The 14538-nt window shown below is 39.1% G+C and overlaps 1 protein-coding gene across 1 annotated transcript; it reads left to right on the top strand.

The window, feature by feature from the left end:
- Window positions 1-1235: 1235 nt before the first annotated feature.
- Window positions 1236-12319, top strand: LOC141336167 (microfibril-associated glycoprotein 4-like). Its single transcript, XM_073841703.1, has 4 exons — window positions 1236-1436; window positions 1517-1613; window positions 1696-1863; window positions 12066-12319. The coding sequence occupies exons 1-4, from the start codon at window positions 1236-1238 to the stop codon at window positions 12317-12319; spliced, it is 720 nt and encodes a 239-aa protein (XP_073697804.1).
- Window positions 12320-14538: the final 2219 nt, after the last annotated feature.

Genomic DNA, 14538 nt, shown 5'->3' with positions numbered 1-14538 from the left:
CATATCTCAGGAGATCAAAATACACCTATTAAGATGGCTCGGCAGGTCAAGAACAATGTGGCGATGGACAGTGGCAAACTCAGAACAGGCCTAGGTGGAGAGAGTTAGTTGTGGCCTTATGTCTCACATGGGATGAAGAGGATTAAATAAGTAATGGATGTTGTTGGTTTAGAAGATTTAGCAAGTTCGCATTCACAAAGAAAAATGTATATATTTGCAAACAGCAATTCATTTACCAATGAACTGCTGTTTCATTACCAAATGTACATTCCCAGAATTTGATTTACATATGCAAAACACTATTCACACAAGTGTGCACACAAAGTTTTAAACGTTTTAAAACACTTATTGAATTCCTCTCTAGTGTATGCGCTGTATATACAGTGCTGGGTATTTGAAAATAAATTTAATCTAGTAACCCTTGAGACAGGGTTTGTGTCTGACTGAAGGTACTTTCCTGCTTCTGTTCTCCACTCGTTTTCTCCCTTTGGTTCCTGCCTGTCATCCTACTGTCCTGACCATTAAAGATGAACACCTGAATGTAATAAAAGAAAGAGGGAGCCTCTGAGCAATAAAATGCTCATATACTGGAGTCTTGAAAGCGGTTACAGCAAAACAATAAAGAGATCTCTCATGTTTCTCACACAATCTCATGTCCAAATTGTGTCTACTTGTATTTCTCCTCAGGAAGAAACATCTTGAGACACTGTAGATACTAACATAAGGGATATGTGAGAATCACAACTATGTCTCATGAGCTTAAGAAAAAAACAACTTCTATTTATGTGATTTTTATATTATTCTTGTTCTTTGGACTGCCATTCAAGAATAAGGAGAAGAATGCAGTTGAAAAGCAGCAAGTTGGAGCCAAGGCACTGCAAGCACAGCACATTCAGCTTGTTTAACTTGAATTTATTTTCCTCTAAAATATGGGTTTTGTAATGCAAATTTCTTCTGCAACGGAGAGGAGGAGCCTGAGAATCTAACAGACAAAAATTATCCATGTCAGACTGAAGAACACAAACAGTAGGTTACTGGTTTATAATTTATTTACAACACAGAATAGACAAAAGGAAACTGTTTCTATTTTTCTCTAGATAAAACGGATCTCTGCTGTGATCTGCTGAGGAGTTACTGAGAAGATGGCAGTAAGTTTATCAGTAACTCTACATTCTTTGAGACATCTTCAGGTTCATTTCAGTGTGATGTTCATCTCTTTCTCTCCGTCTCTGTAGATGATTGTGTTTTTGGCAGCTCTTCTTTCGGTTGTACTAATGGATGTATGCAATCAGGATGAAAATGATTGTTCTGACATCTATAACTCTGGAGAAAGAGTCAGCGATATTTACTCCATCTATCCAGCAGGTTATGTTCCCATCTTGGTTTACTGTGAGATGATTTCAAATGGGAACGATCAAGACAACGGAGGATGGACGGTATGAATGTGACTTTAGATCATTAAACACCCATCAGAATATTCATTCTGAATCATATATTCTATATAAACCCATCACAGGTGATTCAGAGGAGAATGGACGGCAGTGTGAATTTCTATCGGCCGTGGAATCAGTACAAGAGAGGATTTGGGAATGTGGAGAGCGAATACTGGCTGGGTAAGATCTCACAGCGTGTGTCCGTTTGTGTGGATGTTCATGTGTTTGGTTGAACGTGTTCTTCATGTGTGTGTTTGATCAGGGCTGGAGAACATGTATCAGCTCACAAGTAAGAACAAGTACATGCTGAGAGTGGATCTGGAGGACTTTGGAGGAAATAAAGTTTTTGCTCTGTACTCGTCCTTCTCTGTGGGTCCTGAAGCTGATGGATACCAACTGCATGTTTCAGGATTCAAGGATGGAGGAGCAGGTAGGACAATTTTCATTTATATTTAAGTATTGTTTGCGATGTATTTTTAAGTAATTAATTTCAGTAATATAACTACTTGTCTTTAAAAAAAGTAAAGTAATTACTCTTAATTGTTCTGTAATTGAATTACTATTAATCAATCAATCAACTTTTATTCAAGACACATCGAGGTCCATAGAGACAGAACAATACAAAAAATAAAGATAAAATTAAAGTAACACTACAAAAGATTTAAAAAGATGTAAGAGTCATCATTTTTAAAAAACATACAAGCTTCGGGTCCAATGTTTCCAGAAGCAAGATGAGTACCTTGTGTCACTCTTCGAAACATCAGTTAGAGACACAACAATCATGTTCTGAGACTCAGTCAATCTGCACATAAAACTATACATAAGATTTCTCAGAACAGCCTTAAAAGTAGGCACATTGTTAGTCACAAACATTTCACTGGCACTACTCCACCTGGGAATTTTTTTTTTTTTTTTTTTTATTGTTTGCCCACAGAAACAAATAACATTAACAATATTTATCAAATCATATATTCATGTTACAGAATGTTCAAAACTAAGAAGTAAAAAAATAATGGAGAAGAGCAAAGAAAAAACAAATGATAAAAAAAAGGGTCACACTGTTTCAAGGTAGTCCTTAAATAAAGAATTAAAGAGAAGAAAGATTAAAGGAAAATAAAAGATTGTTATATATACACATCAAGAGAGCTTTTTTATGTATTCCCAAAGGGGAGACCATATCAGCCAGAATTTGTCAGATTTTTGATGTTTGTCATAAGTGAGCTTTTCAAGTGGCAACCACGTGGCAATCTGTGATATCCACATTTTGAAAGATGGAGCCTGTGATGCAGACCAAAGTAACAATATGCATTTTTTTGCTAAATATACCAGGACAATAAATAACTGTATTGCATCTTTTTGAAACAAACTGTTCACATTAAGATTCAATAAATACAAAGCTGGGCTCATATCAAAGTTTAGTTCAAAAAGATCTTTCATTACCCTGTGTATTTTTTTCCAATATGGCAAAATTGTGTCACAGTACCAAAAACAATGCATGAATGTACCTTTATCTTTTTTACATTTGAAACACAGGCCTGTGGCATTGATAAACATCTTCTTAATACGCATCGGTGTAAGATATATCCTATTAAAAAATGTAAAGTTGAGCTCATGGATCCCAAGAGAACTGCAATTGGGGTACATATTATCACATACAATAGCCCAGTCATTCTCTTCAATGGCTTGACCAATATCTTTCTCCCAAACACTCTTCAGTCCCGACAAGGCAGAGGTGCAATTACTAGACAAAATATTATATGCCCTTGATATTAATCCCTTTAAACAAGTTGGATTCAGTAAAAGGTCTTCAATCTCTGTTGTTTTGGTTCTCAACTCTTCTTTGTCTATCTTTGGTTTTAAAAAATGCTGCAGTTGAAGATATTTATAGAAATTGGAATTTGGAACTTTATATTGCTCTACAATCTGCTGGAAAGACTTTAGGGTGCCCTCAGAAAACAAACAAGATATTTGAGAGATTCCCAGTTTTAGCCATGCTGAAAGACCAATCTTCTGCAACGTTAAAGGCAAATCAGGATTAAAAGAAAGTGGGGAAGACAAGGAAAGAGAGGCAGAAATTCCTAAGTATGTCTTAACATCCCTCCAGGCTCGAAGAGTGTTTGATATTGTAAAATGCTCTGAAACCTTTTTTAGCTTTGCATAGTTCTTAACAAATGGCAAAAATCTAATTGGTAATGGGGCGCAAGCTGTTTCTTCCATCTTATACCAAACAGAATTGGTCCTTTCACTACACCAACTGATCATGTTTTTTATCTGGGCTGCCCAATAATAAAACTGAAAATTTGGCAGATCGATCCCACCCTTATCTTTTGGCTTCATTAATTTGGAAAATTTAATACGTGGCCTTTTATTATTCCAAATAAACTTTGAGAGGTGTTTATTCAGATCTTTGAAAAATGAATTTGCTAAATAACTAGGTATGGACTGGAATAAATATAAAAGCTTAGGAAGCACATTCATTTTTATTACATTTATTCTCCCTAGAAGTGAAATTGGGAGTAAGCACCATGTTTTCAAGTTAAGCTTGATTTTCTCAATAAGAGGAATATAATTATTGCTTATAAGATCATTAAGTGAAGCTGTGACAAAAATGCCTAGATATCTGAAGCCATTTTCTGATAACTGGAAAGGGGAAATTAATTTTAGATGTTCTAATGAAGGTACATTTAAAGGTAATGAAATGGATTTGGAAAAATTTATTTTATAACCAGAAAGACTACTGTAATAAGAAATGCTTTCTAATAATACTGGAATAGATTGCTCTGGTTTAGACATAAATATAAGTACATCATCAGCGTAAAGTGATGTTCGATGATCTTCTCCTCCCACTATAATGCCATGAAAATTTCTGTTCTGTCTGATGAGTTCTGCTAAGGGTTCAATGACTAGAGCGAAAAGTAAAGGTGAGAGAGGGCAACCCTGCCTTGTACCTCTCCCTATGCCAAACGGAGTCGAAGTGAGACCATTCGCAATTACTGTTGCCCTAGGATTAGAATAAAGCAACTGAATCCACCTAATAAAGTTATTTCCTAGGTTAAATTTTCTAAGAGTGGCAAACAAAAAGTCCCACTCGACTCTGTCAAAAGCTTTTTCAGCGTCAAGGGAGAGGACAAGTGCAGGGCGCCCTTCACTTTGAACAAAATTAATAACATTTAAAAGTCGGCGTATATTATCTGAGCCATAACGCGATTTCACAAACCCTGTTTGGTCCGGCTTAACTAACTTGGGTAGTATGCTCTCTAACCTACGTGCCAGAACTTTTGTCAATATTTTAGAATCTGTATTAAGTAGGCTTATTGGTCTGTATGATGCACAATCTTGTGGGTCTTTATCTTTCTTGAGTATTACGCAGATATTTGCTATATTCCATGTTTCAGGTATTGTGCCTTGATCTAAAATAGCTTGTAAAGCTGGCATAAAAATGTTAGAAAGCTCGGGCCAAAATGATTTGTAAAATTCGGTGGGAAAACCATCGGGTCCTGGTGACTTGTTGGATGACATTGATTTTATTGCAGCCAGGACCTCTTCTGATGTTATAGGCGAATTAAGGTAATCCCTGTCTTCATCTGAAATAACGGGAAGAGAAATATTATTAAAAAAAGTTTGAAATTCTAATTGTAAGGCACAGTTTTGTGAACAATAGAGTGATTCATAGTAGGACCGAAATGTGTCGTTTATAAGAACAGGATTGTATGTAGTGACACCATTTGGCATCTTTAGACACTTAATTGCTCGCTCAGATTGTTTCTTTTTAATCTGATATGCTAACAGTCTACCAGATTTGTTTGCATGCTCATAATAATTCTGCTTGGAAAGAAACAGTAGTTTTTTAATATGATTAGTATGATCAAGATTAAGTTTGGCTCTAGCATGGCATAAAGCGGACCAGTTAATTTGAGTGGGGGTTGTACTATGCAGGTGTTCTAGTCTTTTAACCTCCTTTTCTAAATCTTGCCGTTTAGATATAAGGGCTTTTTTATGTGCAGCACTATAGGAAATAATGTATCCGCGTACTGTAGCTTTAGCTGCATCCCACATTACTGCAGGGGAAACAGGTGAGTTTTTATTATCTGACCAATAATTTTGTATTGATTCCCTTACAGCGTTGCAGAACTTTGGGTCCAACAGCAAAGAAGAATTCAGTTTCCATACCTTGCTTCTTGTTAGTGGAGTTTCAAATGTAATATCTATTTGAACCGGAGCGTGATCTGAAATGGCAATCGAACCAATTTGACTAAAAGATGCAAGATTTAAATAAGTATTCGGAATAAAGATATAATCAATTCTTGAATACGAACCATGGGGATGGGAGTAAAATGTATAGTCTCTAGTGAGAGGGTTCATTTCTCTCCAGCTATCAATTAAACCAGTCTCTTTACATAGTTTTTTGAGAACCAAAGAAGATTTAGGATTGACTAGAGTACCTGATGAAGATTTATCTAGTCTTTCATCCATCACGCAATTAAAGTCTCCAGCACAGATTCCTAGACCTTTGCAGTGTTCGTTATCACATGCCCTAATCCTTTAACATTCCATGTCATAAATCTATTCAAGCTCTGCATTACAACGAGGTATGAGAAAATAAGAGACTGTTAATGTAATTTTCAACAAAAAGATAAAACAACAGAAGTATCTAATGGGCAAATGTTTAAAGGTAACAAAAAACAACTCCCTCTCCCCCACCCCCGGCTCTGTCCCCAACTGACAGGGCCAAATAAGTCCCCCTAAACCTAGGTCTCTGTACCCCATTGGACTCAGGTAAAAAAAACATTTACCTGCTACCAACATAAGGTTCAGGATCATACCTATTTTGAGAAACGCTACGTTAATCCGCTCCAATAAAATAGACATCATCTCGGAGTACTCATACAGGAAAAAATGACGGAAAATATGAGAAGTCCGTTATATGAACTAACAGTCACATTTGCCATTTCGAACAGATTAGAAACAAATAAATGGCAAGTGAGAACCCGGGAAAATGAAAGTCACTACACCTCCGATTGTGGTAAAGATGGGAGAATAAGTAAGAATCCCTTTATCACTTATCTTGCAAAGTCTCTATGAACTCTTCCACCGCGGTCACTGTGCTGAACGTACGAAGCTCTGAATTGTGAAGGCAACGCAACTTGGCCGGGTACGCGAATCCACGGAACATTTTGCGATCGACTAGAGTCTTCTTCACAGTGTCGAATTTCCTCCGTTTCCTCATCACATCCACTGAAAGATCTTGAAAGAAGCGTACCTGCTTGCCCTCGTGAATAATTTGCCGTTTTTTCAGTGCTGCCTGTAGAATGCGATCTCTGTCCGCGTAGCGCAGAAATCTGACCAGTATGATTCGTGGTGGATTATTGACTTCGGGAGCAGGTCCGAGCGATCGATGCGCTCTCTCAATCTCAAGCCTGAGATCAAAAGAAAGGTCGAGCCATTTCGGTATCATTTCCCTCAAGAAATGTGGGAGCGGAGTAGATCCCTCAGCTTTTTCGGGTAAACCAACGATTCGCAGATTCTTACGCCTTCCACGGTTTTCTAAGTCATCCACTTTAGCTTGAAGCTGAGTCACTGTTTTAGTCAAAGCAGACAGTTCACTTTCGCGGGCCTGCAGAGCGTCCTCTGTGGTAGAGATTCTGTTTTCAGCTTCCATTAAGCGAGATTCACTCGAAGACACTCTTTGTGACAGATTGGATAAAGTCTCATGAACTGCAGAAACTGAGGTCGATATAGCATCAAGACGACTTTCAATAGTATCAAAACGACCGTCGATATTCCCCAATCGAGTACTAAGGACTCGTATTTCTTTCAAAACTGGGTCCGTTTGTTCCGTTGAAGTCGAAGATGTTTCTGCTGACGCAGTTTGTTTCTTCTTTTTCTGTGACCGGGAGGTTGCGAAAAGTGGAAAGTCCTTTGGATCTTGAGTCTCGGACATGTTAGTCGTGTGTTAATCTTTATAATTCGGAGATTCTTTATCTTAAATCGAGGAGGGTAGCAATTTATTAAACAATTAGGAGCGGAGCTACAATTTAGACGGCCATCTTCTCCAGCGTCCGCGAGCGCCCCCCACCTGGGAATTTTAAGCACAATTCTTAAAGCATCATTATAAGCCACTTGAAGTTTTTTCATTTTTGCAGTGCTAAAATTACACCACAGTTGAGCAGTATACAGTGGAGTGCAATACGTTTTGAAGAGTGATATTTTAACGTCTTTAGTACACATGTAAAATTTGCATGCCAGCATGTTTGCCTGCCCATATAGTTTACCACACTGACGCTGCACATCATCATCATCAAGGAGGTCATCTCTTATCACGTCCCAGGTATTTAACGTTCTTCACAACCAATAGTGTTTCACCTGCCAATGAGAAAGAAGGATAGACAAGCTTCATATCCTCCTTAGTCCTAGCAATTAGTACCACACTCTTCATTGGGTTGAATCTAATATCATGCATTACTCCATACTGAGAGCAAATTCTAAGAAGCTGCTGCAGTCCAGCACTGGAGGGAGACAGAACCACCAAATCATCAGCATAAAGCATGTGGTTAATGAGGTTATCGCCCACCAAGCATCCAGTTCTACATTGATTTAATTCTCTAGATAGATCGAATAGATTGAATAGAAGTGGAGAAAGAATTCCACCCTGTCACACTCCATTGGAGACATTGAAGGGTGTGGACATACTCATCCCCCACCTAACTTGCATAGTTTGGGGAGAGTACCAAAACTGCAGTATCCTAATTAGAAAAAAGGGGACACCACGCTTCTGTAGTTTACGAAATAGTTTCCCATGATTGATGCGGTCAAAGGGCTTTGACGCATCCAGGAAACACATAAACACTGTGCTATTACGTAATCTGTACCTGTGAATACTTTCTTTAAGTGCATAAATACATAGATCAGTACCAAGCTTGTTCTTAAAACCAAACTGATTATCAGTTGATGCTGTGTATTCTGCAAGCCTGTCCATAAGGATCCTTTCTAGAACCTTGGAAAGTATACTTGCAAGTGCAATAGGTCTATAGTTATCTATACTAGTTAACTTACCAGTCTTATTTTTAACTACAGGAACCAACAAGACAGATAACATGGATTCAGGAAGTATGCCATGCTTCAATAACCCAGAAAAACATAAAGCAAGTAACACTGAAATACATTGGCTAGCGTATTTCAGATGTTCTGCTGTTATTCTATCCTGCCCACAGGTTTTATTCATTTGAAGTTTCTCAATAGCACAACACACTTCATTTGGCCACATGACCACCCCATCACTTTGGGGTATTTCACCCATGTTAAACACCTCACTCTTCACACAGTTAAAAATGTTTTCATAGTGTCTCCTCCATAGCTCTGCAATGTTATCAGGTTCAGAAATGCCATCAATACTAGAAGGCAGTGCCATCTTGCTGTTGTTTACTACCTTCACTTCCTTCCAGAACTCATAAACATTATTAGTTTGTAACTTTTTTGCCATGGAGTTTGCCCTCATGGCCTGCTCATTTCTTTTTATAAAACGCACAGCATATTTGAATCTAGCATTACTCCGTATCTTGTCCTCACAGACTAGGCCATGCCTTGGTTTGCCTGCTAAAACCCATCTTTTAAACGCATCTTTGGCCTCCATATGAACATCATGGACATAGTCATTCCACCCTGGTTTCACAATATGTTGTTTCACCGCCTTTCTCCTCAAAGGTTCACTTCCATCAACTAAACAGATCACAATTTTATCATACATTGCATATAGGTCATTATTGTGACTTGCATTTTTACAGTTGATATTCACACACATAATTGCATCAATGGGTAACTCAATATTTCTCAAATGCACATCAGTCAGTAACTTGTAATATTGCAGGTCATCTTCTGTGAGCCGTGACCAGTCCAGCATCTCATTTAGTTTATGGCTGTCATTACTTACAAGCTCAGGTAGACCCTTGATATTTATGAACATAGAGACAGGGATGTGATCAGCTGTGGTCAGATCATATAAGATCTCAGCCTCCTCTATACATTCATGTGCATCAGTTGTAGATATACAATGGTCCAACCATGATGTAGTATGCCAGGCTTCACTCACATGTGTATAGCTATCGGCTGGCAATAGGTCCTTAGTGGACAGAATGACCTTATTATCTTCGCAGAATCGTGTTAGATGTTGACCAAAAAGTGAGTTAGTATCCGAAATATCAGCAAAATCAGCGAAATATGGATGTATATTCACTCTCCCCTATATAAGACCCTAAAAAAGCAAGCTTATTCAAGTACTCATCTTCATTGTTGTGACATTCATATGGAGTATATTCATTTAAGATTATAAAGACATTCTTATCATGCACCACCTTGATTCCAATGCACCAGTCCACATCTAACCTGATCACAGTGACAAATGGATCAAATTTCTTGTGCCAGAATATGGCCACACCTCCTGGGATCCTGCCACGCAGAATTCTGGTGTTTAGGTCAGTCGTAGATTCACCTGCCCCATGGAAATTATCATGCACATTGTTCAGTTTGTCCAGATCTTGCATAGCTAAAAAAGTCTCTTGCAAACACACCACATCTGCATTCTCAGTTTGTCAATAACAATGCGTTCCAGCACCCTGTCCAAGCTGCAGACCACGGGAGTTATAAGACACAACTCTCATCATAGTTTATCATTGTTTATCGTGCATGAGAGACCCTTGGCTCAGGTGCATTCATCCCTGTGCCAGGCTGTGCTTTAACACCTGCCCCTACCACGACCCTAGGCATGCGATTCTCAAATGGCGCTTTTCCACTACACAGTACCAGCTTGCCTCGGCTCGACTCTGTTTGGTTTTCCACTGTGTAAAAGTTGTACCAGTACCGGCTTCCAGGTACTTTTTTTCGTACCACCTCCGGCGAGGTTCCAAGCGAGCTGAGTCGAGCTGAGGCGATACTAAAATGACGTGAAAACACAGCAGACTGCTGATTGGTCAGAGAGAATCGTCATCTGACCAATCAGCAGTCTGCTGTGTTTTCACGTCATTTTAGTATCGCCTCAGCTCGCTTGGAACCTTGCCGGAGGTGGTACGAAAAAAAGTACCTGGAAGCCGGTACTGGTACAACTTTTACACAGTGGAAAACCAAACAGAGCCGAGTCGAGTCGAGCCGAGGCGAGCTGGTACTGTGTAGTGGAAAAGCGCCAATAGAAGCGCCTCACATAGGCACCTTCTGGCCATAACTGCGGCATATACATCTCGCCCACTTCCTTGCACTCAGCTGTAACTTTGAAGGAGCTATAGCGAGTATACTCAGTGACAAACTTCTGACAAGTCACATCTCTGGAGAGTTGCTCTTTTAGATAATTAGCCAGAGTCTCTGATTCTAGGTCAGGTGCAAGCTTTGATACAAACACACTCACCAGCTTAGTTGTCACTGCATGTATGTTCCCCACTGCACCGGTTCCAACAATGCTGTATGTCTTCTTCTCTCTGGGAGGAATCATACTAGCCTTGTTCCGTTCAGCAGTAGATCGTTTTCTAGGACGTTGCTTGTGCTTGCCATGCTTTAGTACATGGCTCCATGCAGGGGACTTCTTCACCTCACTCCCTCCGCCAGCTGTCTCCTCAGTGACTGCCAACGCCGAAGATCCTGGTGCAGGCTCCCTGTGATTTGGTCTGCAGAGCTGGACCTCCTCACTGGCCATGTTTGCCACTGCATTCCCTTTTCCAGCACTGGGTTGCTCAATCACAGCCATGGTTGTGGCTGCATTCCCCTTGCTGGCACAGGGTTGTTCAATCACAGTCAGGCGTTGGTTAATGTCTGTTGTTATTCCACAAAGGTTCTCACATGCAGTCAACTGCTCACTCACAGTCTTTCTTATGGAGGCCATCTCTGCACTTAGATGTTCAATCTTACTAACCAGGCAAGAGACATCAAGGCTATTAAAAGTCACTGGTGGTAAATCATCTAAATGATAGGACACAAAGCATGGAATATTCTCACCAGCCACGTTCAGAAGTTTCAGACAACTCTTAACATTGTTGACATCTTTCTGTTGTCCTTTGTGGGCTCTTGGAGCTTTCAATCCACTCAGATCCAAAGTGATTTACAGCCATCAGTACAATGTCCTCCTGAAGCACAGTCTTCAGTTTGACAGCAAGGAAGCTTAACAGTTCATCTTCCACAATAGTTTTTCCATCAATAGTGGTGTAGATCTCAGGTTTTATCCTCTGTTTGAAGACACGCCGTGCTCCATTGTCATCAGCGGCAGCCATCTTGGATCTCCTTACTTCTGATATACTTGCATTGAATACGGCATGTAGAACAATTCTATATATAATGTAATTTCTTATTTTATAAAGTATGTTTTTAAGTATGTTTCTCTCTTTATATACTTTGGTTGGTTCAATGATAATTAATGCAGTTTTATATTATTTAAAATAATTAAAAGCTACAGTTTGATGTCTAACGCTCAGCTGGTCATGGTTAAAATGAGATTTAGAAAGCAATTAGTATTAAGTAATGCAATACATTTTAGAGTAATAAGTATAGTGGTCTAATTACAGTGCTGAAGATGTAACTAGTGGCTAGTAATCAATTAATTTTTATGAATTTTTCCATTATGATCATTGCACTCAGTGATGCTCTTCCTCTCTGCAGGCGACTCTTTAACTTTCCATGATGGACAGAAGTTCACCACCTTAGACCAAGACCAAGATACCTTAGACAACAACTGTGCCAGAAATCGTCTCGGGGCATTTTGGTTTAAGAACTGTCTGTACACAAACCCTAATGGTGTGTATTTATGGGGAGCAGAGTCTGTCCATTATGCCATTGGAAATGTTTGGATAACATGGAAGGATGTTTCTGAGGGTATGAAATCCATCAGCATGAAAATCAAACGTGTGTCTTAGAAGCATTGCAGTGCTTCTCAGAAATGAACAACGAAACAATTAAATTAATGTGTAAGGGTTTCCTCTTCTCTGTTAGTTCTAGCGGCTTTCCTGTAAAGTTATAAGTTGTTTTTGAATAATAGATTGGAATAAACAATGTCCACAAAGCAGATCCAACAAGAGGAGGTTAATTTCATGTGATGTGAAAAGGTAACCAGTCTGATCACCACAGTGCACATCGTCCTCTAGTGGTGAAATAATAGTTTTATTTTTGGCTTCTGCACGATTTTGTAAATGAATCTCCATTTTTAGTCACATCTTTGAATTTACAACTGAATCAACAATTCAAAAATTTCCAATAAACTGCATTGAAAGCATAATGTCAGATGTGTTTATCTCCACACATTATGGTGGCTGAATAATCTTAGAGGGTCATTTGGTTATATGGGTAATTACATTTTAGCCGAAAAAAGACGTTGTTTTCTGTGAAAAGTCATTTTTTCCGATGCAGTTTTTATGAATGAAAAGTGAGTCCTTGAAGTGAATTTTATTGCACAGCTGTAGAGTTAGAAAAATAATAAAGGTTTTAAAATATTGCAAGATTTTAAAAATGTGTTCATGACTATGAAGGCAAGTTACTGATTGATCAAGAATACGATTAAGATGTCCTTGAAGAGAAGTATCGCTTGCTAGCTAACGTTAGCCTAAACACATTATGATAGTGTTTAACTGTCAGCATTTAAACTTACAACTATACAGATACGGAGAGTACGGGATTGCCAGGCTCCACATTTAAATGATATGTTGTTAAATAATAGGAAACTGAATGTTCATGCCGCCAACATTGTTTATAATGTTGCAATTATAATTTTTCTCAGTTTCTGATAAGATCGAGGCAGTAGATGAGTCTCAATAGTGTTCACCTAATATAGCACATATAAAATGAGCTTCAACGGAAGTTTATGAGCTGGCTTATCATTATGCGGAAGTTCTAAAGAACGCTGCTGCATCAATTGTGAGGCTCAAATCTGATTAGTCAAGTCAAGTCAAGTCACCTTTATTTATATAGCGCCTTTTACAATACAGATTGTGTCAAAGCAACTGCACAGTATTTAAACAGCACCATAGTGTGTAAGTAACGCATTATTGTAACAATCAATTTTCAGTTAAAGGCAGTTCATCAATGAATTCAGTGATATCATCGTCAGTTCAGTTCAAATAGTATACGATATCGCTGGAAAATGTCCCCAACTAAGCAAGCCAGAGGCAACAGCGGCAAGGAACCAAAACTCCACAGGTGACAGAGATGGAGAAAAAAACCTTGGGAGAAACCAGGCTCAGTCGGGGGACCAGTTCTCCTCTGGCCAGACCAAACAACAGTTTGTACCAATGTCTGATTGTAGAGAACTCATCAGGTTCCTGTGGTGTAGCGCCGATGGCTATCTAGGTTGGCGAGGTCTTCATTGATGATCGGTCTCTGGAGCTCATCTGGTTGACATCCACGGCTATTGAAGTCATCTCTAGGTGGTGATCCATGATCTAAGCTGGGTACGGACTGGATCCGGGGGACTGGAGTGACCATCTGATCTGGATACAGGCTGGGTCTGGTGGCTACGGTGACCTCGGAATAAGAATGAAACAGACTAATATTAGCGTAGATGCCATTCTTTTTACGATGCAACCAGTGCATCAGGTGTTATGGGAGGTGTTTTCGGTTCCGGTTGACCTAATTAATGCAGCCTAACAATCCTTTAACGGATTTGAATTATAGGAATGTGTTAATGATTTTATGTGTAAGCCAGGTTAAAGAGATGTATCTTTAATCTAGATTTAAACTGACAGATTGTGTCTGCCTCCCGAACAGTTCCAGAGTTTAGGCGCTAGATAAGAAAATGATCTGCCGCCCGCAGTTGATTTTGATATCAAGGGACGTGAGGGACTATAATACGATAGGAGCTCGTTCAAGTACTGAGGAGCTAAACCATTGAGGGCTTTATAAGTAATTAGCAAGATTTTAAAATCTATACGATGTTTTATAGGGAGCCAATGCAGTGCTGACAGAACCGGGCTAATATGGTCATACTTTCTGGTTCTAGTAAGAACTCTAGCTGCTGCATTTTGGACCAGCTGGAGTTTGTTTATTAAGCGTGCAGAACAACCACCCAATAAAGCATTACAATAATCTATCCTTGAGGTCATGAACGCATGAATTAATGTTTCAGCATTTGACATTGATAGCA

The sequence above is a fragment of the Garra rufa genome, chromosome 6, assembly GCF_049309525.1.
Source record: "Garra rufa chromosome 6, GarRuf1.0, whole genome shotgun sequence".
In the NCBI taxonomy this organism is placed as follows: domain Eukaryota; kingdom Metazoa; phylum Chordata; class Actinopteri; order Cypriniformes; family Cyprinidae; genus Garra; species Garra rufa.
The sequence above is the reverse complement of the archived record's forward strand: the minus strand, read 5'-3'. Positions and strand labels throughout refer to the sequence as shown.

Excerpts from the sequence above, each read along its gene's own strand:
- LOC141336167 (XM_073841703.1), top strand. The coding sequence starts at position 1,236 with ATGATTGTGTTTTTGGCAGCTCTTCTTTCGGTTGTACTAATGGATGTA. Across the intron at positions 1,437-1,516 it reads AAGACAACGGAGGATGGACG|GTGATTCAGAGGAGAATGGA; the intron begins GTATGAATGTGA and ends AACCCATCACAG. Across the intron at positions 1,864-12,065 it reads ATTCAAGGATGGAGGAGCAG|GCGACTCTTTAACTTTCCAT; the intron begins GTAGGACAATTT and ends TCCTCTCTGCAG.